The sequence below is a fragment of the Gigantopelta aegis genome, chromosome 15 (assembly GCF_016097555.1).
Source record: "Gigantopelta aegis isolate Gae_Host chromosome 15, Gae_host_genome, whole genome shotgun sequence".
Lineage (NCBI taxonomy): Eukaryota > Metazoa > Mollusca > Gastropoda > Neomphalida > Peltospiridae > Gigantopelta > Gigantopelta aegis.
The window spans coordinates 19,321,758-19,348,879 of NC_054713.1; the positions used below are offsets into that span (position 1 = coordinate 19,321,758).

The 27,122-nt window shown below is 40.3% G+C and overlaps 1 protein-coding gene across 1 annotated transcript; it reads right to left on the reverse strand.

Moving 5' to 3' along the window:
* On the reverse strand, positions 1-27,044 carry LOC121390373. The gene is made up of 9 exons (XM_041522171.1): positions 26,933-27,044; positions 23,462-23,876; positions 15,926-16,291; positions 15,176-15,352; positions 13,618-13,953; positions 10,916-11,030; positions 7,449-7,672; positions 2,633-2,759; positions 1-1,177 (listed from the first exon to the last, which is right to left on the reverse strand). The coding sequence occupies exons 2-9, from the start codon at positions 23,837-23,839 to the stop codon at positions 1,038-1,040; spliced, it is 1,863 nt and encodes a 620-aa protein (XP_041378105.1). The 5' UTR covers positions 23,840-23,876; positions 26,933-27,044; the 3' UTR covers positions 1-1,037.
* Between the last annotated feature and the right edge of the window lie 78 nt (positions 27,045-27,122).

Genomic DNA, 27,122 nt, shown 5'->3' on the forward strand with positions numbered 1-27,122 from the left:
GAAACCTGCTACATTTTCCCATTAGCTGCAAGGGATCTTTTATATGCACTATCCCACAGACAGGACGGCACATACCACAGCCTTTGACATACCAGTCATGGTGCACTGGTTGGAATGGGAAAAGCCCAATCAGAGGATGGATCCACTGAGTGGTTTGATCCTACGATGCAAGCACCTCTAGCAATCATAATTTTGAAAGCCTTAAACCTTTTAATTTTATCTGACAAACTGTGAATACAGCAGTGGAGGCAGGATTTGTTTTTAGGGTGGGGGGGGGGGGGGGGGAAGTAAGCAGCAATACCACTCTATAATAAACTAACATGCATTTTCTATATATAGAATACTAAACAAGCTTGCCTGTCATGGCATTTTATTACTCATCAGCTATTGGATGTCAAATATATGGTCATTTTGATGCAGGCAGGAAACCCGCTACTTTGTTTCCATTAGTAGCAAGGGATCTTTTATATGCACCATCACTCGTCAGATACCAACACTGTTCGCAAGTTTCATAAAAATGGTATGACAGGCAAGTTAGTTTAGTATTTTATTTATTATAAACCAATTGCTAAGAAGCTGCTATGCAGAAGTATGTAGATGTCGAGACCTACTACACGTTATCTTTCTACGAACTGGGTCAACAAGTGATCTGTCACGCTCATGTCATGCCAATATTACACTAGTTAGATATTGAGTTATTGTTGTGACATGAGCAATATCTTACACTGGTGTGTAATAAATTATAATCTATTCCAGAAACCCCAGCCTCTATATTTTATAAATTGACTAGAAATATTTGAACACTGGATTGTTTAGGCACTTCTAAACATCAGAGCACTATTGAATCTACATCTCAAGCTGCCATCATCTCTTGTTAAGTCCCCCAAAACCACCATAATCATCATGCAAGCCACAAGTAGTCAACATCCCCATGGAAACACCTTGTAATGAGCCAACATCAGACCTCATTTCTTTGGATAAAGACTTTTGACAAGCAGTCGTCCAGATGTTTTCAAGTTCTTGACGCATGCTGTCGTTCACCATCTATCAGCGAAGGGGAACACCCCATCGACGAGATATTTAATAATATGTCTCTTCTCGTGAATTATTTCATTCATTTTCTGCCGTGCCGCATGCAGCTGGCCAGCGGGGTCATGCCTCGACACCATGTAGAACACTGAAATGAAAATGGAAACATGTTGTTCAACAAAACAAATGTGAATATAAATTTCAGCTATGTATATCATTGAAGTCGCAGACCCTCAGTTTCAATAATGATAACAGACACCAACTTTGGTAAATTTAAAATAATGTTACAATAGTGTCAAACAAGAGTCTGTGATGTTAAAATGTGAAAATACCACATACCACGACAGCCTTTGATAAGTGTACACTACCAAATCAAATCCCACAGACGACAATAGTAACGTATATGGCTAAAACTCCTACCTGCAGTGTATCAATCGACACAAATGCCACAAATATAAATACTATCACCCCTCACCTTTAAAGTGAATCAGAAAAAATTGGGGGTCAAGATGCTCATTTCTGAGGTAATGGGTAGCGTCTACGACTACCCTAGTTCCACACAAAATTTGAGTACTTTTTTTACAGGTACCCCATACATGTTTCAAGCACAAGGCTACTTGGCACAGTGGTACTAGATGAAATAAAATTGCATATATATTTTGCCCAGATGAAGATATTTTGTTTTACAACCAACACACTCACATTTATCACCAATCACAGGACTTGTGGTGTTCACTTCTCTATCAGAAGTTGGGTGCACCTCGAACTTTGATACAGCTGGAAGTTATTTGAATTAGTACTACCTATAAATACCAGTTGTGGTGCACTGGCTAAAACGAGAAATAGCCCAATAGGTCCACCAATGGGGATCAATCCTACACTGACCGTGCATCAGGCAAGCATTCTACCACTAATCCACAGTCAGCCCCCCCCTACAACTACTTAATGACACTACCTTCAATATTAGTGTAAAATTCTTTCAGCAATTACACCTCTTTTTTCCCCACTATTAAATGACATATCAGATACAACATCTATAGTCCTTCCCAGCCTCCACGAATAATATTCTTTGTAAATACTTTCAGTTTGATCTGACATGAGAGGAAAAGAAAACGTGTTTTGGAAATAACAAAAACACACTATTTTTGTGTGCAATTTAGAAAAACAATCAGCTCAGAAATAAATAACTGATGGTAAATACTATAAGAAAATAACGTTCCTTGGTGGGACTGACTATAGCTCGAAAGAAAGAAATGTTTTAACGATGCACTCAACACATTTTATTTATGGTTATGTGGCGTCAGACATATGGTTAAGGACCATACAGATATTGAGAGAGGAAACCCGCTGTCGCCACTTCGTGGGCTACTCTTTTCAATTAGCAGCAAGGCATCTTTTATATGCACCATCCCACAGACAGGGTAGTATATACCACGGTCTTTGATATACCAGTCGTGGTGCACTGGCTGGAGCGAGAAATAGCGCAATGGGGACACCGATGGGGATCGATCTCACATCGAGCGAGCGCTGTACCACTGGGCTATGTCTCGCCCTGACTACAGCTCGAGTTTTTCTACTACAGCAAGTAAGTTGAAAGTCTTACATTCATCAGTGGAGCATACGAAGAACACTGTCCACACGGAACCAGAGAAGATTTCCTTCGGCAGAGGAAACTCATGAGTCAAGTACAGAATCTTACCCAGGAACTGGTGGGCATGGCGATAAATATCCTGCAAACAAATGACATGTGGTAACGCTTTAAGTTAAAACAACTACGTTTGTGATATTTATGATAACACATACTGATAACACATATACACAGAGTATGACAAATATTTTAAAAAGTCACTAGCCACAGGGCTAGTGGGTTTGTGAAAACCACTAGCCCACCAAGATAAAGCACTAGCCCAAATTCCTGATCAATTATAACTGGATTTTTATATAATTTTTGTAACATTACACATTTACGAGTACAACAGTAAAATAAAACAAACACTTAAATCATGTTGTAACTTTCAGTTTTTTGTCGTGTCGTACGTTTTGTCTTTTGTCAAGTGTGATCCATCGTCATTGTCCCGTTTTCGTTTTTGCCCTCCCCCCGGGGAAATATAATTGAGCAAACTCTTGGTTGGTATCTAAAAGCACTATCAAAATAATTAAATTTAAATGAGGGTACGACAGTGTGACACACGGTAATAGATGATTCAGTGTATTTGGTAGTTGGTTATATACTCTTCAAAAAAAGAAACGCAAAAGGGTACAAATGGGTTATAACTCCGATTTTATGTTTCCTACCGGTTCATGCTTTGTGAATATAAGGTCATTGCATGTCCCAAACACATTCCCACGGTTACATTCGATAAAACGCAGCTACTGTACAATAAAGTTCCAAAATGTGAATATTCGCAAAAACGCAGCCACGTGCAAACCATGTCACCACTGCACGTGCGTTGTCTGCACGTGCAACATGAACACCGACAGTATAAAAGTGCAGGGTGTTCGCTTGCCTGGCCTCTGTATCTGGCCGACAGTTGACAATCCAGGACATGCCACGTCTCAGTGAACCGCAGAGAAACAATGCCATCGGCCGACTAGACGCAGGCGAATCCAGAACGGCCGTTGCCAGGGCATTCCATGTGTCCCCAAGCACCATCACCGTTACCAGCAACATGGATCAACACGTGACCTCCCTAGATCCGGTCGACCATGGGTCACTACCCCCGGGCAGGACTGCTACATCCGGGTACGCCACCTTCGGGAACGATTGACTACTGCCACCTCCACAGCCACAGCAATACCAGGTTTGCGCAGGATATCCGACCAGACCGTACGGAACCGCCTACGTGAGGTAGGAATTCGTGCCAGACGTCCAGTTCGAGGTGTCATCTTAACAACACAACACCGTCGACTCCGACTGCAGTGGTGCCAGATTCATCGACAATGGCCTCAACTGCGATGGAGACAGGTGTGGTTCAGTGACGAGTCCCGATTTCTGCTCCGACGTCATGATGGAAGATGTCGCATGTATAGGCATCGTGGTGAACGTTATGCGGCAAACTGCGTGCAGGAAGTGGACAGATTCGGCGGGGGTAGTGTCATGGTGTGGGTAGCCATCTCACACACTGGCAGAACTGACCTGGTCCACGTGCAGGGCAACCTGAATGCACAGGGCTACATTGACCAGATCCTCCGGCCACACATCGTTCCAGTTATGGCCAACGCCAACGCAGTGTTCCAACATGACAACGCCAGGCCTCACACAGCACGTCTCACAACGGCTTTCCTACAGAACAACAACATTAATGTCCTTCCTTGGCCATCGACATCACCGGATTTGAACCCAATTGAGCATCTATGGAATGAGTTGGACCGAGCTGGCAGCAGCCTTGCAGGCCGAGTGGGCCACCATCCCCCGGGACGTCATCCGTACTCTGGTTGCTTCAATGGGCAGGCGGTGCCAGGCAGTTGTCAACACACGCGGAGGCCACACCCGGTATTGACTCCAGATGACCTTGACCTTGGTGGTGTGTCCTATCACTTACTCACAATGGACTAGAGTGAATTGTGAACAATCCTGCAACATTTGGTAATTATCGGACTCACCATTCAATAATTAAATCAATTCTCCAAATGTTACAACAATGTGGTTTTGCATTTCTTCTTTTGAAGAGTATATATTTAGGGCCTACTATTTATGTCGCCAGGAACGGTGATGCCAAATACAGGGCATTATTCCGTGTCAGACTGATATCAAAAGAATATAACGGCGACATCTAATTTGTTGTTAATTGATGAACAAAAAAGGTATTATCTTGTATCGGCAGCTATGACGTTTTATCCAAACCGATACACGTAATAGGCCAAGCCGAGTCATTGCATATGCGGTTACCATTAAAGTAAATTGTTTTCCTGATTGCCGATAACCACATGTTAGCGAAGTGTTAAATTAGAAAACAATAGGTAAATAAAACAAACACTGAAATTCAAAGCATGGCTGGGGTTCACTTAATTGAGATTAACCTGTCGTCGCGATTGGTGATTTCCAAGTTCTTAGCCTAAAACATATGTGAGAGATTAACTACCACGTGACGTGTCTAACCAATCAAAACACGCATGTCATTAGACTTTATTTCCTGTGCCAGAAACTTGAAAGGGAAAGGTAAACAATGCATGCTGTAACTGTGACGATGTAGAGATAGCATGTTACTGCAGTTTGCAGACCTAGCTCAAGTGGATTATTATTATATACTGATTGCGTTGTTGATATTATTCGATGACAAACGTCACAATCAAATTTATTAAACGAAATTTCAGCCGAGAGAAAAAGAAAGAAAGAAAAAAAAAAACCGCGATGACGAGAGGAGGGGGGAAACCACTAGCCCGCAGGGGCTAGTGGTTTTGCCTTTCTCACTAGCCCGAACTTAAAAACCACTAGCCACGGGCATCGGGCTAGCAGATTTGTCGAACTCTGATATACATGTACTTATATTATCAATTTAAAGATATACGACTGGCTGCTCCTATGTGATGACCTGGTCATAACAGCAATACCATCCAATCAAATAGGCACAATAGAAATTTATATGGAAGGAAATGGTTTATTTAACAACATACTCAACACATTTTATTTAGGGTTATATGGCGTCGGACATATGATTAAGGACCACACAGATGTTAAGGGAGGGAACCTGCTGTAGCCACTTCATGGGTTACTCTTTTCGATCAGCAACGGCATATAAAAGATCCCTTGCTACTAATGGAAAAAAAGTAGTGGGTTTCCTGCCTGCGTCAAATTACCAATTGTTTGACATCCAATAGCCGATGAATAATAAATCAATATGCTCTAGTGGAGTCGTTAAACAAAACAAACATTAACTGATTTCTTTGTGATGCAAGCACTGTAAATGTGTTTTACTTGAAAAAGACCTTTAAAATTGTCCAGCCAGTGTGTATTGTCTTATCTACAGTCCCTTGCTGCTAATCGAAAAGAGAACCCATGAATTGGCATACATGTTTCCCTTCTAATTATTTGTGTGATACATAAACCATATGACCGATGGCATATAACCATAAATGAAAATGTGTTGAGTGCATAGTTAAAGGCACAGACCCTAGTTTCAACACAAGAAAGTTTTGTTCATCTACAAACCTGTAAAACATTGGGATAAAGTTACAACAGACTGAAACAAAAGTCTGTAGTGTTGAACGGTGCAACACTGGCTGTCAAGCTTTGGGGTTCCAAAGAAGACTTGACAGAGACAGTGTTTTTTATAACCACAACCAGACTCCAAATCTAAAGCATGATAAACTATAGTTTGAACGCAGAAAAAGAAGAGGAAGACACAGTGAAATACCCTTAAAAATAGACTAAAACTCGACAGTTATTTCTCTGACACACGTGCGTCTATAAAAATATGACAAACGCATTTTGTAATATTAAAAACACCAGGATGACCAGAAACACTTCGGATGTTCGGAAATGGATAATATAAACAATAAAATACAAGTAAAATGGCTCTAATAGTTAAAATATACCTCAGTGTTTAAAAACTAGAGTCTGGTACTTTAAACAAAACCTTTCTTTGTTCTTTCCAGTTCCGCCTGAGGCAAGCACTCTACCACTTACCTACATCCTGCCCTCTGTATCAACTAGCAAGAATCAAAATGTACCACGTTAATAAAATTAAATTTGTATGAAATTTATTAAGAGATAAGGTGGTCTCTTAAAACAGGTGGCTCTTTAACCTTTAGACTACTGGATTAATTTTTAACAAAAACCACGTTGAGTGGGTACAAGTTTATAATTTTTACTCACATATATTCACTTAAATAATTTATAAATACATAAAATAAAGTTCATACTTGAATCGGTAAGTATTATTTCCATGGGTTTTTATAATTTTTGTGATATTTTAGATCAGTTAATGTTGACAAAAATTAGGCAAAAAATAGAAAAAGTCGCATTTATTTACCGGCATTTGTGGCCAGCTGTCCAATATTTATGTCTATTATCCCCAATAACAGTAGTTGTCCGACTAGAATGTTTTTTAAAAAACGAACTACGATTCATATCCCAATATTTGGTGATTTTCGTTGTTGGTAAAACGATCAAATTTATCATCAAATTAGCTGTCAAATCAGTTATCGATCCCTGAAAATGACCGCGACATGCCGCCACTGTTGTCAAGCGAAAATACTTGCTGAAAACCTAAAGATACAGGAAGCTGAGTTGTCTTCTGTTTCCTGTTATACAAGTGTTTCCGGTGAGTGTCGTGTGCAAAACGGTGGTAAAAATGAATTGGGGAATGCACTGTATACAGTGTACAGTATGTCGACTGGCGTGACGTCGGGTGAGATATCTCACCTGCAGTAGTCAGAAGGTTAATATAGCCTACCAGGTTCATCCATCCTCAACTAACCTGAAACCAGTTGCCAAGTGTAACGCAGCGGGTAACAGGTCTCAGATCTATTGGCTGGAACAAGCTTTCATCACATCGACCATACACCATGGCAACAAGGGCAAAGAACTCTTTTTCAGTCACGTACAAGTTCTGTCCCCAGTTGAGCACCAAGAAATAACGAAGGATGTAGGCAATGAAACCATTTTTCCTTCCATACCTGTCAAACCAAGTTTTGTTAGGATCTGAAAAAACAAAAAAACAATCTGATTGGGACTGCACAGCAGGTCTTCAAAAACTGAGAGAATGATCAAATTGATTGCACTTTTTTTTCTTCTTCAATAATGGCCGGTTCAAATCCATTTCCGAGGGTTGTGCTTAATACATATAGGGAACATTTTGTTCAATATCACATCGTGATTCACTACATAGGTTTCAGAGTATGCTACCCAATTTTAAAACATTAAACATTAGTTCAGGGCTCAAACCTAAGAATTTGTCTCCCAAGGCAATTTTTACAAGAATTGCAAAGGGTGAAACAGTCCACCGATGGCAATTTTCAGCCTGCCTATGGCAATTTTTACAAGAATTGCAAAGGGTGAAACAGTCCACCGATGGCAATTTTCAGCCTGCCTATGGCAATTTTTACAAGAATTGCAAAGGGTGAAACAGTCCACCGATGGCAATTTTCAGCCTGCCTATGGCAATTTTTACAAGAATTGCAAAGGGTGAAACAGTCCACCGATGGCAATTTTCAGCCTGCCTATGGCAATTTTTTACAAGAATTGCAAGGGTGAAACAGTCCACCGATGGCAATTTTCAGCCTGCCTATGGCAATTTTTACAAGAATTGCAAAGGGTGAAACAGTCCACCGATGGCAATTTTCAGCCTGCCTATGGCAATTTTTACAAGAATTGCAAAGGGTGAAACAGTCCACCGATGGCAATTTTCAGCCTGCCTATGGCAATTTTTTACAAGAATTGCAAGGGTGAAACAGTCCACCGATGGCAATTTTCAGCCTGCCTATGGCAATTTTTACAAGAATTGCAAAGGGTGAAACAGTCCACCGATGGCAATTTTCAGCCTGCCTATGGCAATTTTTACAAGAATTGCAAAGGGTGAAACAGTCCACCGATGGCAATTTTCAGCCTGCCTATGGCAATTTTTACAAGAATTGCAAAGGGTGAAACAGTCCACCGATGGCAATTTTCAGCCTGCCTATGGCAATTTTTACAAGAATTGCAAAGGGTGAAACAGTCCACCGATGGCAATTTTCAGCCTGCCTATGGCAATTTTTTACAAGAATTGCAAGGGTGAAACAGTCCACCGATGCCAATTTTCACAAGAATTGCAAAGGGTGAAACAGTCCACCGATGGCAATTTTCAGCCTGCCTATGGCAATTTTTACAAGAATTGCAAAGGGTGAAACAGTCCACCGATGGCAATTTTCAGCCTGCCTATGGCAATTTTTACAAGAATTGCAAAGGGTGAAACAGTCCACCGATGGCAATTTTCACAAGAATTGCAAAGGGTGAAACAGTCCACCGATGGCAATTTTCAGCCTGCCTATGGCAATTTTTACAAGAATTGCAAAGGGTGAAACAGTCCACCGATGGTAATTTTCAGCCTGCCTATGGCAATTTTTAAAAGAATTGTAAAGGGTGAAACAGTCCACCGACGACAATTTTCAGCCTGCCTATGGCAATTTGTTTTAAAGTGACATTTGCAGCAAATAAACCTCAGTGAAATGCTATCTTGTTATATGTAGACATCTTTTAAATTCTGGTAGATCTAGTGACGTTTATTTGATTGACAAGTCTGTGTACAATCGCTCCAATGTTGGGCTACTAAATAACTACTATTGCCATGCCCAACGGCTAGTGAAATGTCTTGGTCAAATGTTGCAGATAAGTCTATTTTGTAAATATGAATATCCTGCCCCCACCTCAGCCCCCAATGTTAGTGTTTTTAAGCAGTATCTCCCTGTTCAGGTGACATATCTGATTATCACTATTTAGTAAAATTTTATCAACTTCAAGAGAAGTAGGGCTAGTGAATTTTTAATCATGGCTAGTAAAACTTTTTTATGGCTAGTGGATTTTATAAAAATTCTAGAAGCCCTGCTGATACTGACTCCTTCTTAAAGCTTTCCAACTGCTCTCATGATCATTTAGGGTCAACCGTGGCATGGTTAAAAGGAATGTTTTTGATACCTGCTTGAAGTTTTCCAGCTGCTCTCATGATCATTTAGGGTCAACTGTGGCATGGTTAAAAGGAATGTTTTTGATACCTGCTTGAAGTTTTCCAGCTGCTCTCATGATCATTTAGGGTCAACTGTGGCATGGTTAAAAGGAATGTTTTTGATACCTGCTTGAAGTTTTCCAACTGCTCTCATGATCATTTAGGGTCAACTGTGGCATGGTTAAAAGGAATGTTTTTGATACCTGCTTGAAGTTTTCCAACTGCTCTCATGATCATTTGGGGTCAACCGTGGCATGGTTAAAAGGAATGTTATGAATGACGTTATTTGTTGTTTTGAAACAATATTCAGCCTCTGCGAGTATTCGCTTTAAAAACTGGATACATATGTAGTGTTCTATTACAAATATGATACAACAATATGTAGAAATACTTTTCTCTAATATGTATACATTCTTTTTTTTTATGCATGAGGTAGACATGATTTCTGCATTATGTTTAGGAGTCGTAGTCATTCTACAGTATTCGTAGCTGTAGTATTGAAATAGTTCTGGAAGTAGTTTTTGGGGAATGGTTTCAATAGTTAGAGATGAACGCAGAACTAGAACTTACGAATTATTTGCCTACAGCAATATTTTAAAAACATTGCCATGGGTGAAATGACTCACCGATGGCAATCTTGAGCCCGACTACGGCAGGGGTTTTTTCAAAGTGACTTTTGCAGCAAATCCACATGACTGAAAGGTTATTTTGCTGTATAGACATATTTCAAAAGCACAAATGTTAAATACTAGCAGATAATAAACACCAGGGGCCTAATTCACTAAACTCGCGCAACTTTGCAATCTTGCAGTGCAATGCTAAGTCTTGTAAAGAGGATGCTTTGTTGTCTAGCAGAGCCTAAGAGACCTTTGTGAATTAGGCCCCAGGTATATACAGTTTGCCATCATTGAGGAGCTTCACCAACGGCAGAAATTAATAACCAGTGGCAGAAAAGTGCCGTCAGTGATACTCCCAAGTGGTAATTAATATCTTAACGACTGTAATTGGCGTCAGTGCCGTAGTTAAGTTTGAGCTCTGTATAAATGAGTTTTAATACTGATGTTTGAGTATTAAGATTGGACCCTGGGCTAGAGTTGCACAATTATCTAAAATGGTAGCCCCATTTGGACAGAGAATATGGATTTTGGACAAACAGCGGAAAACCACAGAAATACTTCAAAAATGAAAAATCTGGAATTTGTGATAAATCATGAAAGTTCCCTCTTTGATTAGTTTGTGCTGCTCACCCCAGGCTGGTTCCATGTGTGTCATGATGTGGTGGAAGAATTTCAGGTTTCGGAAAATCTGCTGCTTCTGAATATAGTTGATGGGTGGAACGGTTCGGTCATCTGTTGCATTCACCTGTCAATCAGTCGACAGAATGGGAAATGAATATTAATTGTTAACGACATCTCAACAGATATCAAGCAATAATGCAGCTATATTCCAGTAATATTTTGTTATTTCTACGATTGATAGATTAAGAGACACTGAAAGATGAAACCCGCTAACACCACTTATAAGTACCTACCAAAGAAAGCAGCATGGGATCTTTTATAGGCACTTTCCCACAGACCATACAGTACATATCATGGACTTTGGGATACCAGCTGCATTGGTGCAAAGAAAAAACCAAAACAAGTACATCAACGATGATCTGAACCCAGGTGAGAGCTCCATCAATGAGACCCCAAGATACAATTTTTTTTTTTTTTTCAAATAAAAAATTTGTTTAACAACACCACTAGAGCACATTGATTTATTAATCATCCGCTATTGGATGTCAAACATATGGTAATTCTGCCGGTCACAGAGAGGAAACCCGCTATATTGGATGTCAAACATATGGTAATTCTGCCGGTCACAGAGAGGAAACCCGCTATATTGGATGTCAAACATATGGTAATTCTGCCGGTCACAGAGAGGAAACCCGCTATATTGGATGTCAAACATATGGTAATTCTGCCGGTCACAGAGAGGAAACCCGCTATATTGGATGTCAAACATATGGTAATTCTGCCGGTCACAGAGAGGAAACCCGCTATATTGGATGTCAAACATATGGTAATTCTGCCGGTCACAGAGAGGAAACCCGCTATATTGGATGTCAAACATATGGTAATTCTGCCGGTCACAGAGAGGAAACCCGCTATATTGGATGTCAAACATATGGTAATTCTGCCGGTCACAGAGAGGAAACCCGCTATATTGGATGTCAAACATATGGTAATTCTGCCGGTCACAGAGAGGAAACCCGCTATATTGGATGTCAAACATATGGTAATTCTGCCGGTCACAGAGAGGAAACCCGCTATATTGGATGTCAAACATATGGTAATTCTGCCGGTCACAGAGAGGAAACCCGCTATATTGGATGTCAAACATATGGTAATTCTGCCGGTCACAGAGAGGAAACCCGCTATATTGGATGTCAAACATATGGTAATTCTGCCGGTCACAGAGAGGAAACCCGCTATATTGGATGTCAAACATATGGTAATTCTGCCGGTCACAGAGAGGAAACCCGCTACATTGGATGTCAAACATATGGTAATTCTGCCGGTCACAGAGAGGAAACCCGCTACATTGGATGTCAAACATATGGTAATTCTGCCGGTCACAGAGAGGAAACCCGCTATATTGGATGTCAAACATATGGTAATTCTGCCGGTCACAGAGAGGAAACCCGCTATATTGGATGTCAAACATATGGTAATTCTGCCGGTCACAGAGAGGAAACCCGCTATATTGGATGTCAAACATATGGTAATTCTGCCGGTCACAGAGAGGAAACCCGCTACATTGGATGTCAAACATATGGTAATTCTGCCGGTCACAGAGAGGAAACCCGCTACATTGGATGTCAAACATATGGTAATTCTGCCGGTCACAGAGAGGAAACCCGCTATATTGGATGTCAAACATATGGTAATTCTGCCGGTCACAGAGAGGAAACCCGCTACATTGGATGTCAAACATATGGTAATTCTGCCGGTCACAGAGAGGAAACCCGCTACATTGGATGTCAAACATATGGTAATTCTGCCGGTCACAGAGAGGAAACCCGCTATATTGGATGTCAAACATATGGTAATTCTGCCGGTCACAGAGAGGAAACCCGCTATATTTTTTCCATTAGTAGCAAGGGACCTTTATGTGCCCCATCCCACAGACAGAACAGCACAGCCCACAGCCTTTGATATACCAGTCGTGGTGCACTGGCTGGAATGAGAAATAGCCCAATGGGCACACCGGCTGGGATCGATCCGAAACAGACCACTCATCAAGCGAGCACTTTACCACTGGGTTATGTCCTGCCCTGCAAGATAAAAAGTCAAAGTTATCAATTCAACAGTAGACTTACCAATATATGCTCGAAGCCTTAGTGGTATAGCGGCATGTAAAAATACTCTTTCCCTCTCTACCAATATTATTATTTTGGCATTTTATCTAATTAAAACTTGAATTCGTCTCCAAATAATCAAAACATTTTGGGATCTATAGCTTAAACTCTGTAAACCGGCCTCGGTGGCGTCATAGTTAGGCCGTCGTCTACAGGTTGGTAGGTACTGGGTTTGGATCCCAGTCGAGGCATGGGTTTTTCAATCCAGATACCAACTCCAAACCCTGAGTGAGTACTCCGCAAGGCTCAGTGGGTAGGTGTAAACCACTTGCACCGACCAGTAATCCGTAACTGGTTCAACAAAGGCCATGGTTTGTGCTATCCCGCCTGTGGTAAGCGTAAATAAAAAATCCCTTGCTGCTTGTCGTAAAAGAGTAGCCTATGTGGCAACAGCGGGTTTCCTCTAAAAAATAGTGTCAAAATGACCATATGTTTGATGTTCAATAGCTGATGATAAGACAAAAAATCAATGTGCTCTAGTGGCGTCGTTAAACAGAACAAACTTTACTTTACTTTTCTAAACTCTGCAAATGGGAGGCCACATACCGTTGCATGCTTGAACTCTTCCCAAGGGGTTCTTCCGTATTCCGTAACAAAATGTTTGTGTCTGGGCAGCACCAGTTTGTAAATGTATGATCTAAGTGGGCACAGTTGAATCTCCACGCAGGAACAACCGTGTGAAATATCCTCCAGCAGCATCCGTTGCCAGTAGAAACTATTGTTCATGCTCACAAAGTTGGGACAGTAGTCTCCCCTTTTAACTCCCTCTTCAATGACAGTGGTAGAAACATCTTTAAATGAACTACCTACTTCTTCATTCAGATGGAGGAGGTAAAAGTGACGTGAGTGTTCGACAGCTGTCTGAAACTTTGGATTTCGTCTCTGAAAGTATGAAAATACAATAAAAAGGTAATGGGGAATATTGTTTGTGGCCACTGACTTTCGTGAGACATCTTTCTTTCGATTGCGAGGTTAATTAGCCATGAGTAATGCTCTTTTGGTGCAGATGGACAACCTAATTTCGTTAGTGAAAAACCAACCATGTGGTGGCGATTCCCTGACCTCGTTTTATGTCCATTTGCATCACTCGTGTGTTGCGCGAGTTCACAAAGTGAAAACTAACTTTACAAAGAGTCTACTTAGCCTTTTTAGTAACGTGGATCGTGGATCGTAACGTTCTAAACAGCTTTTTTTTCCTTGCTTTAGTTTGCTGCAAACTACGGAATTACAAAAATCGCAAGTATACAAAAGGGATAAAGAGGCAGTTTGTGTTTGAAAATTGTGGTTGCCCGGCGAACGACTGGGGCGAGCAGACAAGCACTTTTGGCCAGCTATGAATCATGATTTAAATTAATGTTAATCATAATAGCTTTTGTATGTGGGTGCTTGTGTGTGGAGTGGTAGGACTGTAATTCATAAAGATAAACCTTGGCGATCGCTCAAGCTTTATCTAAATTGACATACCGTCTTATAATTGTAAGCCAGCAAGAATATTTGTCATTGACTGAAAAAATAAAATATTTCATCAATATTTGTTACTTCTTCTGAATGCTTCTATTATTAACAATACCATGTTGTCAAGAATAACAAGCATTCTGAGAGTACTGCTGTCTCCTAAATTCAAGGGCCATAACTCTGTGAAAAGAGAGTAAATCACCATGAAAATCAAACATGATCTGTAACAGTACATAATAAAATAATACATAAAATTTCAGCTTTATTAAATTTATGTCCATCGTGAAATAATTTTCACTTGTCACTCGCTAAAGCTTGTTTATTATCCTCTATTTATGAGTGTGATAAGCTGCAAATACATGTATGTAATGTAACAAACACAAAACAAAACTTGAGTATATTATAAAATTATTTTAAAATGTATCAAAGGTCTTAGAAGCGTCAGAGCAGGGCACTGGTTGGTTGCCCCATTAGAATGTGAATTAATATATTAATAGTCCTTCCAGTTGTTAGCAACTTCTGGTGCCTATGTGTATGGGACAAACAAGAGATGATGTTGGGCAACTGAATAACAGTGGGCAACCAATATAATTTCATATTTGTGCACCCCTGGACTAAATCAAATTAAAATGAAAGGAATGAAAGATACCATTTCCATTCTGAGAGTTGGGTGGTTTTCTACTGTCTGGTATTTTTTCGTCCACTCGGCGAATGAAGTGATACACTTCCAACCTTGTATATCTAAATGAATATTGTGCATGATGGGCATGGTGAAGTCATTCCCGGCCACAATACTCATCTCAATAAGCTGACTGATATCATGGAACTGAAACAGAAAACAAAACACACCATGTGAACAGTATACTACAAACAACTAAATGTCATGCAGATATTCAAACAATGCCATACCATAATACAGCCCATCACAGACGGGCATATAAAAATAACTGTCATGGAGGAAATGGCCCACTGACGGAAATTTTGAGCCGGTCTATGGCAATTATTTAAAAAGTGACATCTGCAGCAAATAAAAATAACTAAAAGGTTATTTTGCTGGAATTAGACATATTTCAAATGTATAAATGTTAAATATTGGCAGATAATGTACCCCAGGTGTATACAAGTTACCATTGTGGAGGAGCTTTACAGATGGCATAAAAGTGCCGTAAGTGATGCTCTCTATTTACAGCAATTTATATCTGAATGACAGCATTGTGGTGAATTCCTTCAATCCACCCAGCTATGAAATATGGACTAACCTCTAACTGCCTGGTGACTTTCTTTGAGGTAATTAGTTCACACAACACATACATATTTAGTGCAAATAAACATCTACTTTGTAGATAGTGCTTTTTTTAATTTATATTCCAAACCACCCTGTTGTGAGAAATGGACTAACCCCTAGTTGCTGGGAGAGCTTCTCCGAAGTAATCACTTCACATAGAAGACAAGTTGGTTTCTTAGGCACAGCAGACGGCAACCCCAGCTCCATCTCACCATTCAGGTCCCACAGATCATAGCAGATGAATCGACCACCTTTGAAAACACAGAAGTCCGTATCACCAGATAACACTGCAAAGGCTCTGTCCCGCTCGGTTAAGCTCTTAGCAAGGACGTAGTCGGCTTCTCCAGCCACACACTGCACAACCTCGCAGTCACATCGTCTCAGTGTGGAGATGATCTGCACCTCCAGAAGAACCGGACGAATGTTACAATCGTCAGCCAGGTCGGCGATCGCTCGCATCCCCGAACACACCTCCAGGATCTAGATGGGAAGAGAAAGAAATCTTTCTTTAATGAGGTGCGAGATATAGCCCAGTGGTAAAGCACTCACTTGATGCGCGGTTAGTTTTGGATCGATCCCCGTCAGTGGGCCCATTGGGCTAGTTCACGCTCCAGCCAGTGCATCACGACCAGACCTGTCAACCTTTAGTCAAGAGAAAGCAGGCGTGTGTTGAAAAAGCAGGAGATTTAAAAAAAAAAAAAAAAAATTACAATAAGTTATATGAACACTACATAATGTCATATATACTTTTTTTTAATGCTTACAAAAATGTCATTTAATAGGAGAAATTGTCTCCCGCGCAGGGAGATTTGATCAAATACCAGGAAACTCCCGCGGAATTCCGGGAGGGTTGACAGGTCTGATCAAGACTGGTACATCAAAGGCCGTGGTATATGCTATCCTGTCTATGGGATGGTGCATATAAAAGATCCCTTGCTTTTAATTGAAAAGAATAGCCCATGAAGTTGTGACAGCAGGTTTCTTCCCTCAATATCTGTGTGGTCCTTAACCATAAGTCTGATGCCATATAACCGTAAATAAAATGTGTTGAGTGCATTGTTAAAAAAAAAAAATTCTTACTTCCTTATTTAATGATGCCTCAGAATGTTTTTTAAAACCAACAGTATGACATCTAACATAATATGGTTATTTTAAAACTGGTCAGAAAAAGAGATACAATGTATAGATGACAAGGGAGAGAGGGGAGAGAAAGGGAGGGATAGATGGAGACACAGAGATAGAGATAGAGACAGACAGACAGACAGAGATAAAGAAAGAGAGAGAGAGAGAGAGAGAGAGAGAGAGAGAGAGAGAGAGAGAGAGAGAGAGAGAGAGAGAGAGAGAGAGAGAGAGAGAGAGAGAGAGAAAGGGATAGATGGAGACAGAGAGAGAGAAAGGGAGGGATAGATGAAGACAGAGAGAGAGAGACAGAGAGAGAGAGAGAGAGAGAGAGAGAGAGAGAGAGAGAGGGATAGATGAAGACAGAGAGAGAGAGAGAGAGAGAGAGAGAGAGAGAGAGAGAGAGAGAGAGAGAAAGGGAGGGATAGATGGAGACAGAGAGAGAGAGAGAGAGAGAGAGAGAGAGAGAGAGAGAGAGAGAGAGAAAGGGAGGGATAGAAGGAGACACAGAGAGAGAGAGAGAGAAAGAGAGAAAGAGAGAAAGGGAGGGATAGATGGAGACACAGAGAAAGAGAGAGAGAGAGGGATAGATGGAGACAGAGAGAGAGAGAGAGAGAGAGAGAGAGAGAGAGAGAGAGAGAGAGAGAGAGAGAGAGAGAGGGGGGATAGATGGAGACACAGAGAGAGAGAGAGAAAGAGAAAGGGATAGATGGAGATGGAGACAGAGAGAGAGAGAGAGAGAGAGAGAGAGAGAGAGAGAGAGAGAAGGGAGGGATAGATGAAGACAGAGAGAGAGAGAGAGAGAGAGAGAGAGAGAGAGAGAGAGAGAGAGAGAGAGAGAGAGGGATAGATGGAGACAGAGAGAGAGAGAGAGAGAAAGGGAGGGATAGATGGAGACACAAAAAGCGAGAGAGAGAGAGAGAGAGAGACAGAGAGAAAGGGAGGGATAGATGGAGACACAGAGAGAGAGAGAGAGAGAGAGAGAGAGAGAGAGAAAGGGAGGGATAGATGGAGACACAAAAAGAGAGAGACACAGAGAGAGAGAGAGAGAGAGAGAGAGAGGGAGGGAGGGAGAAATAGATGGAGAGAGAGAGAGAGAGAGAGAGAGAGAGAGAGAGAGAGAGAGAGAGAGAGAGCCCAAGAATAAAACAGGAATGGTTGCTTCATGACACATGTTTAACTATGGCTATTTGGTGTCTAACATACAACCTTGGACGAATGAAAGAAATGGGGGAAATGAATATTTAAAAAAACATGTGCATAAGTTTTTCTGAAGAGTCAGATATATTATCATCTTGTATAATCTCGCTAAATTCACTATAATTTTATTCTTGCTACATTTCCCGATTTGTAGTCAGGGAACATTTTGTTCAGTATCGCGTCCAAATTCGCTATGAAAATTTTAGAGATCGCTACACAATTTTAAAACATTAAACAGCAGTTTCTAATCAATTTCCAATCAACTAGAAATATCGCTAATCAAGATTTTGAAAAGAAAATGTTCCCTGACACAAGGTTTCTGCCAGAGGGTAAAATAGGTACTGTGCCATGCCCAAATGTTTTTGCAGGTTTCATTTTTTAAAATTAATGTTTTGACAAAATTAATTACTCTTATCATTACTGTTTGATTTTCTTAACCCTAACTCTAAATTTAACCAAATTTTTTTTCTGGAGGAGGTCCCCTATACCCACTGTTGATTGCGGTTACATTCAATTCCATAGCGCCATACCCAAAAATATAAAGGAAATTTTGTTTAACATCACTAGAGCACATTTATTGAATAATGATCAGCTATTGGATGTCAAACACTTGATAATTCTGACACACAAATTTCAGAGGAAACTTGCTAAATTTTTACTATTAGCAACAAGGTATGTTTAATATGCATTTTCCCCCAGACAGGTCAACACATACCATAGCCTTTGATTATACATGTCAAGTGGGATGGAATAAAATCCAATTATATAAGTCACAGTTCAACCCTACAACTCTATCACCTTCGGTGAATGCTTTATTGACCGAGCTAAATCCTTCCCTGCATTGTCTAAACTGGACCCTGAAGAAACTGAAAATCTTGTCCAAACAGGCCACATTTTATGGTCTCGAATTTTCTAAATTCTAAAATGTGGTACCCTAAACAGTGGATCTTGTCTAAATTGCTAAATATTAGGTCCCTGGCGTGGTCCAGTTTAGACTGGTTTCACTGCACTAGTAATGTTTGATGATATCTTAGCATAATACGAACTTACTGACAAAAAGCAGACAGGGATCTTTTGTACATACTTTCCCCATTGACAGAACAGTACATACCATAGTCTTAGATATGCCAGTAGTGGGCACTGGTTGGGATGGGATAAATCCCCATCGAGGGCAACTGATCTTGTAACACATCACACCTCATCTTTTAAACATTCCATTGTGTTTAGTGACATCACTAGAGCACATTGATTCATTAATCATTAGCTATTGGATGTCAAACATTTGATAATTCTGACATGTAAAGTTTGTTTTATTTAACAACACCACTAGAGCACATTGATTTTTTATCTTATCATTGGCTATTGGACGTCAAACATATGGTCATTCTGACACTGGGTTTTTTATAGAGGAAACCCGCTGTCGCCACATAGGCTACTCTTTTACAACAGGCAGCAAGGGATCTTTTATTTGCGCTTCCCACAGGCAGGATAGCACAAACCATGGCCTTTGTTGAACCAGTTATGGATCACTGGTCGGTGCAAGTGGTTTACACCTACCCAATGAGCCTTGCGGAGCACTCACTCAGGGTTTGGAGTCGGTATCTGGATTAAAAATCCCATGCCTCGACTGGGATCCGAACCCAGTACCTACCAGCCTGTAGACCGATGGCCTAACCACGACGCCGGTTAATTCTGACATGTAGTCTTCAGAGGAAAGCCAGGGGCGGGACTTGGCCCAGTGGTAAAGTGTTCGCTTGATGTGCGGTCAGTTTAGGATCGATCCCTGTCAGTGGGCCCATTGGTCTATTTCTCGTTCCAGCCAGTGCTCTACAACTGGTGTAACAAGGGCCGTGGTATGTACTATCCTGTCTGTGGGATGGTGCATATATAAAAGATCCCTTGCTGCTAATCGGAAAGAGTAGCCCATGAAGTGGCGACAGCGGGTTTCCTCTCAAAATCTGTGTGGTCCTTAACCATATGTCTGACGCCATATAACTGTAAATAAAATATGTTGAGTGCATTGTTAAATAGAACATTTCCTTCCTTCCTTCATGAGAAAGCAGCAAATGATATTTTATATATGCACTTTCCCACAGGCAGGAAAGCAGATACCATATACCAATAGTGGTACACCGATACATATATTATCACAGCCTTCGATATACCAGTCATGAGGCACTCAGGGTTTAGGCTGATGCCCATAACATGTTAGTTGGAGAATTTGCTACGTAAATCTGTCGGCAAATTTAAGTTTCAATTAGCAAAACAGCAAAAATGGCAGTACATCTACATCTACAAATGACAGACGATTTAAAAATGAGCTTTTCAGCAAATTAAAAACGACATTTGGTGATTTGGCAAGTGACAGCTTAAACCCTGGCTACTAGATAAAACCAGAAAAACAAAGCAAACAGAGAACGGGTCAACCAATGGGATTTGATCTTATGACCTATGCACTTCAGGCGAACACTCTACCAACTGCCCCAACACTCAACTTTTAAAAGGAAGGAAATTTTATATTTAACAAAGCACTCAACACATTTTATTTACGGTTATATGGTGTCAGACAAATGGTTAAGGACCACACAGATATAAAGAGAGGAAACCTGCTGTCGCCACTTCATTTAACAGCAAGGGATCTTTTATATGCACCATTCCAAAGACAGGAGAAATAGCCTAATGGGCCCACCGACTGGGATCAATCCCAGACCGACCACGCATCAAGCGAACGCTTTACCACTGGGCTATATCCTGCCCCAACTTTAACAACAGCAGGTTTCACTTATTTACCAGTCATCAATTTAGAAAGACACAACAGCTTGCATTTCACACAACTACCCACTGGACAAATTTTCACCTCTTAGGGAGGTCGTGACCTCCAATTTGCACACTCTCCATCTAACAGTTCCAGACAAACATAAAATTAAAATGTCAACACATCTCAGAATGAATTTTTTTTTTTAAATGCAACGATCAACAGCATACGTAATTGAAATAAATATGAGGCTGTTAATGCTGGTGTTGAAAAACAGTACTTGTTTTATCGTACTAAATGGTTAACACTATGAGAAAACTGTTGCTGTAAAAATGGCTACACTTTTCAGTTAGAAGCAATTAGCTGACAAAATTAGCCAATAATTATGTTAACCTTGTCAGTGCGGTCACGGCAAGGCTGTCATTTATTCATTGTAAAGCTGTAAGCTTCATCAAAACAGAACAGATATTCATTATCCACAAAGCCACACGTCAGTGACATAAGAAGAAAGGAAAGGAATATTTGCTTAAGTTTTGTTTAACGACACCACTAGAGCACATTGATTTATTAATCATCAGCTATTGGATGTCAAACATTTGGTAATTTTTACATATAGTCTTAGAAAGGAAACCCGCTACATTTTTCCATTAGTAGCAAGGGATCTTTTATATGCACCATCCCACAGACAGGGTAGTACATACCATGGCTTTTGATATACCAGTCGTGGTGCACTGACTGAGACGAGAAATAGCTCAATGGGTATTTCCTTAAGTTAACTCAACAGATGTTAAAATTATGGCTCTCTGGTGTCTAACATGTTATTTGAAAAAGGAAATAATGGTTTAATGTTTTATTTAATGATGCACTCAACACATTTTATTTACGGTTATATGGCGTCGGACATATGGTTAAGGACCACACAGATATTGAGAGGAAACCCACTGTCGCCACTTCATGGGCTACTGTTTTCGATTAGCAGCAAGTGATAGTACATACCACGGCCTTTGATATACCAGTCGTGGTGCACTGGCTGGAACAAGAAATAGCCCAATGGGCCCACCGACGGGGATTAATCCCAAACCGACTGTGCATCAAGTGAGCGCTTTACCACTGGGCTACTCTGCATTAGACATGACAACATTAACCATCACACTTGGAAAAAAAGTTAAAGTTTGTTTTGTTTAACAACACCACTATAGCACATTGATTAATCAATCATCGGCTATTGGATGTCAAACATTTGGTAACTGTGACAGTCTTAGAGAGGAAACCTGCCACATTTTTCCATTAGTAGCAAGAAATCTTTTAATAATTTATATATCCGACAGACAGGAAAGCACATACCACGGCCTTTGACCAGAAAATAACAATCAGTTGAATGGATCCACCAAGATGGTTTGATCTTGCGACACAAGTACCTCAGGTGAGCACTCAACCAACTGTACTAAACATCGCCCCCAGCTCAGTTGGGAAACAACATAACCAAAACATCTAAGTTTGTTTGTTTTGTTTAATAACACCACTAGAGCACACTGATTATTAATCATTGGCTATTGGATGTCAAACATTTGGTAATTTCAACATGTAGTCTTAGAGAGGAAACCTGTGCCTTTTTCTTATGAGTAGAAAGGGATCTTTTATATTCACCCACTACAGACAGAATATCACATACCAGACTTTGATGTACCAGTCATGGTGCACTGGCTGGAATGAGAGATAGCCCAATGGGTCCATCAACAGGGATCGATCCCAGACCGACCACTTTACCACTTATAAGCAGCAAGGGATCTTCTGTATATGCACTTTTCCATAAACAGGGCAGTACATATGATGGCCTTTGATGTACCAGTCATGGGGACACTGGTTGGAATGGGGGAAAAAAATCCATACAGAGGGGATTGATCCTGTGACGTAATCACAACTCAAACCAGGCCATTGAACATTGCGAGAGCGACAGTTTCATTCGCACGTCTCCCAAATGAGTATTGTTTTGTATGACCCGTTTTTATTTGAATGATCGTGGTGGGTTACGTGAGGGCGGGGATGGGTTACGTGAGGGCGGGGATGGGTTACGTGAGGGCGGGGATGGGTTACGTGAGGGCGGGGATGGGTTACCTGAGTTTGTTTTTCCATCACCCATAAATGGTGCACCCAAATTTTCAATTTTCAGAGTCCTGCATGAAAGCAAGCACTTTAGTTCCTGTGCAACGTACATGCCACTCGGACATTATTAGAAGAAGGAAGGAAATGTTTTATTTAACGTCGCACTCAACACATTTTATTTATGGTTATATGGCATCAAACATATGGTTATATGGCATCGGACATATGGTGAAGGACCACACAGATATTGAGAGAGGAAACCAGCTGTTGCCACGTCATAGGCTACTCTTTTCAATTAGCAGCAAGAGATCTTTTATATGCACCATCCCAGAGAGGACATCACATACCACGGCCTTTGATATACCAGTCGTGGTGCACTGGCTGGAGCGAGAAATAGCCCAATGGGCCCGCCAAAAGAGATCGATCCCAGACCGACCACACATCAAGTGAACAGACATTATTAGAATACTCACCGTAGTCATTCTCCTCAAGTCCCGTTTATGTCTTTCAACCCAGGTATCTAATTTCTGTCGGGTCGTCTCTGGACAGCTTCCCTTACCGCCGTCAATAAAAAACACGAGACTGATGTCCAACGACTTGAGATCCGTCACAAATTTAGTCAAGTAAGTGTCGAGCGAAGCATACTCCCCGCCACTGATTCTCAAGTATGGATTCCGATGCAGTGACTGAAGGCTCTTCCAGAAAGCATTTGCTACGAACGACTGGAAGCTATAGAAGTCCACAAGAAGTTCAATGCCATTCTGCTGTGCCGCTATCTCGATGAGGTCAACTTTCTCGGTGCACTGGTCGCGCCTCTCCAAGCAGTGCGACAGTAAACCTCGGATTCCCATTGTTGCTTTGTAACCACGGTGATCAACCTACTAAGTCCTGGAAAATAAAAAATTAAAATTTCACGTCTTCTAGAATTGTTATAAAAATCCACTGGCCTTGAGATCAATAATTTTAAATATTTACTAGCCGTGATTAAAAATTCACTAGCCCTACTTTAAGTAAATACAATTGTACTAATAAGAATAATTGGATATGTCACCTAAAGAAGAAGATAGAGCTTAAAAACCCTTAGAATTGAGGGGAGAAAGGGGCAGGATATTCACATTTGCAAAATAGACTTAACTGCAGCATTGGACAAAAACTAAATTAACTATCCATTACTAATGTACCTGAATGTGTTTGAAGAAAATCTTGTGATTAAATGTTTTACCTTTTATGAAATTTATATGGATTTCAAGTGAAATTACTGTAAGATATGCTATATTATGTATGGTGTATGAAGCCAAAACTAGGGTGTGAAAAGTGACTTTCATCAATCTTAAACTATAACCCACCAAAACATGTGACACCATCAGCCAACACATGGCAGAGGCTTAGCGTGTGATGCATATGCGGCAAACATTTGCAGTTTATTGCTCATTTGAACGGTTCAACCGCATAATTTAAAGTAATAAAATGGTACCTGTATGCGTAACACCTGTCTGTTTATAAACATTGATAGGGTTTTTTTGGAACCCATTACTTAGATGTTAGGCTAAGCCAACCGAAACTGAACACACTCAGGCTGTCCAGCACACCCTTATGAAAAAATAGGACAAAAGTAGGAATAAAAATATCTAAAAAGTAGGACAAAAGTAGAAAAAAGTAGGACTGAAACAGTACGTAGCAACATTATTCATGCTCATACTGACGAAAACGAATGTGTTAATTATCCAAAAAGTGGTATTATTGAGAAACATTTTACAATTTTTTTAATGTGGTGCTCAGTTTGTACATGTATTTTCTGTTCTATCGAAAATAATATGAATCTTATGTAACAATCATGTTATATAGTTATTTCAAATCAGGCATATTTACATGCATATAGTAATGCTGATGCATCAGATTAACATGATTAAATGAGTTTTCCATAATATATTATAGATTCTAAAGTGATACATAGCCTACACATTGTAATCATATTAATCATTGGAAAAATTGTTAGCTTTAATTTTTTTTAGTAATTTTAATGTTGATTATATGGTGCAGTGTTCTCGATGCTCCATTTAAGCGGGGCGACCCGCCCCGCTATTGCATTTTGCCACCCTCCTTTCACGTTTTCCGCCCTCCTTTATTATTCTGCACCCCTCTTTATTTTACAGCACCCTACTATATTTTACAGCACCTATATTCGCCATTTCCAAATGCACACTTTTTTCCACACATAAATAACCCCCACAACGATCAGTCTGCACACTAGATATCAAAGGAAACAAGCCGTGTCGTGTACGAAAAAGCAATTGACAAAACATTTACGACAGTTACCATAACGTAATTTAACAGTATTTTTAATAGCCTCTATTTCATCCCATACCCGTATCCATTTGTATGTTTAATACACACAATAAAAGTTATATTTTATTTGAGCAATAATAAATAATAAAGTTTGTTTTATTTAACGACGCCGCTAGAGCACATTGATTTTTTATCTTATCATCGGCTATTGGACGTCAAACATATGGTCATTCTGACACTGTTTTTAGAGGAAACCCGCTGTCGCCACATAGGCTACTCTTTTTACGACAGGCAGCAAGGGATCTTTTATTTGCGCTTCCCACAGGCAGGATAGCACAAACCATGGCCTTTGTTGAACCAGTTATGGATCACTGGTCGGTGCAAGTGGTTTACACCTACCCATTGAGCCTTGCGGAGCACTCACTCAGGGTTTGGAGTCGGTATCTCGATTAAAAATCCCATGCCTCGACTGGGATCCGAACCCAGTACCTACCAGCCTGTAGACCGATGGCCTGCCACGACGCCACCGAGGCCGGTTTATTTGAGCAATGAAAACATTTTAATTTTTTACGGATTCAGCAATCTCCAATTGAAACCACCACCCCCCCCCCCCCCCCCCCCACACACACCTTATTTGGTGTCAAATTTGTCACGTGATCAGAGCGGTCATTCTGTCTTTTGTTTTCACTAACTATCGTCTGATATTTTGTCCACAATTGCAGATATAACTGGTTGTAACTGATGGTTTTTACTTTCTGTCATTCTGTTTATTCAGCAGTTCTTTATAAAATATTGTAAACTTTTCACTTTGGGGGGATATCACCGCTTATAAAAACAACGGAAGTGGTAGTGTTTATCATTAAAATCATATATCTTGGGTGCCAAATATTATATACACTGCCTTTACAAAAACAAAACTTATCAGCTGGCGATATTATTTGATCACAGCGATCGATTCATTCGATAAAGATGGAAAGAACAAAAAATGTATCCGACATTAGAGGATCATTTTACAAACATCTTTATTGTTTTTCGTATATCTTGAAATCTTTATTAAAATTATAATATTAAAACTTCGATCGGTTCAGCAAAACCGGAACTACCCGTGAATGTCAGACTGATAACATCTTCGGTTCAATTAAAAGACGAGTCTGCTCGTATTTCGTATAAACTTTTTTGCACTTTTTGTCGACAAAATAAGGAGTATGTGTTTCCAGTCTACCAACACACAACAATATGGTAACCAAGCTCTCCCTCCACCACCTTTTTTAATTTTGTTTTTGCTTGCTTTTCGTTTTTTGTTTGTTTGGGGGGGTTTTTTTTGGGGGGGGGGGGGGGTTTAAGGGTGTGGTGGCGTGCGGCCGCCCTCCTTTAATTTTCAGCCAGCGAGAACACTCAGTTACACTGGGTGCCATAAATGTTAAATTTGGAGATATATCTTGCTGCCAAAAAACCCCTCGAAACCTACTGACTTTTATAATAACACACCGAATATGCACACTTTAACAGCAATTTGCGGCATTTTAAAACAAAAAAGTAGGAAAATGTTGGAAAAGTAGGATCACTGGACATCCTGCACTCTCTCAGTCTCAGTCTCTGTCATCGATTGATAATAAACAATAACACAATGGCATGCAGCGGAAAAGATGTGTGATTACATTTAGAAATGTACTCTTATATTTTTGTCTCCAAAATAGTAAAATGCACCATTCCGAAGTCATTCGCAGTCGCATCAAATTGTTGTTGATAAAAACATTTTGTTCCAATAACGGTTGTTGTAATTGATTAGTTTTATTCGTCGCTTTCAGCTCCGACTGCCTGTTCTGATCTTACAATTTTTATTTTTTT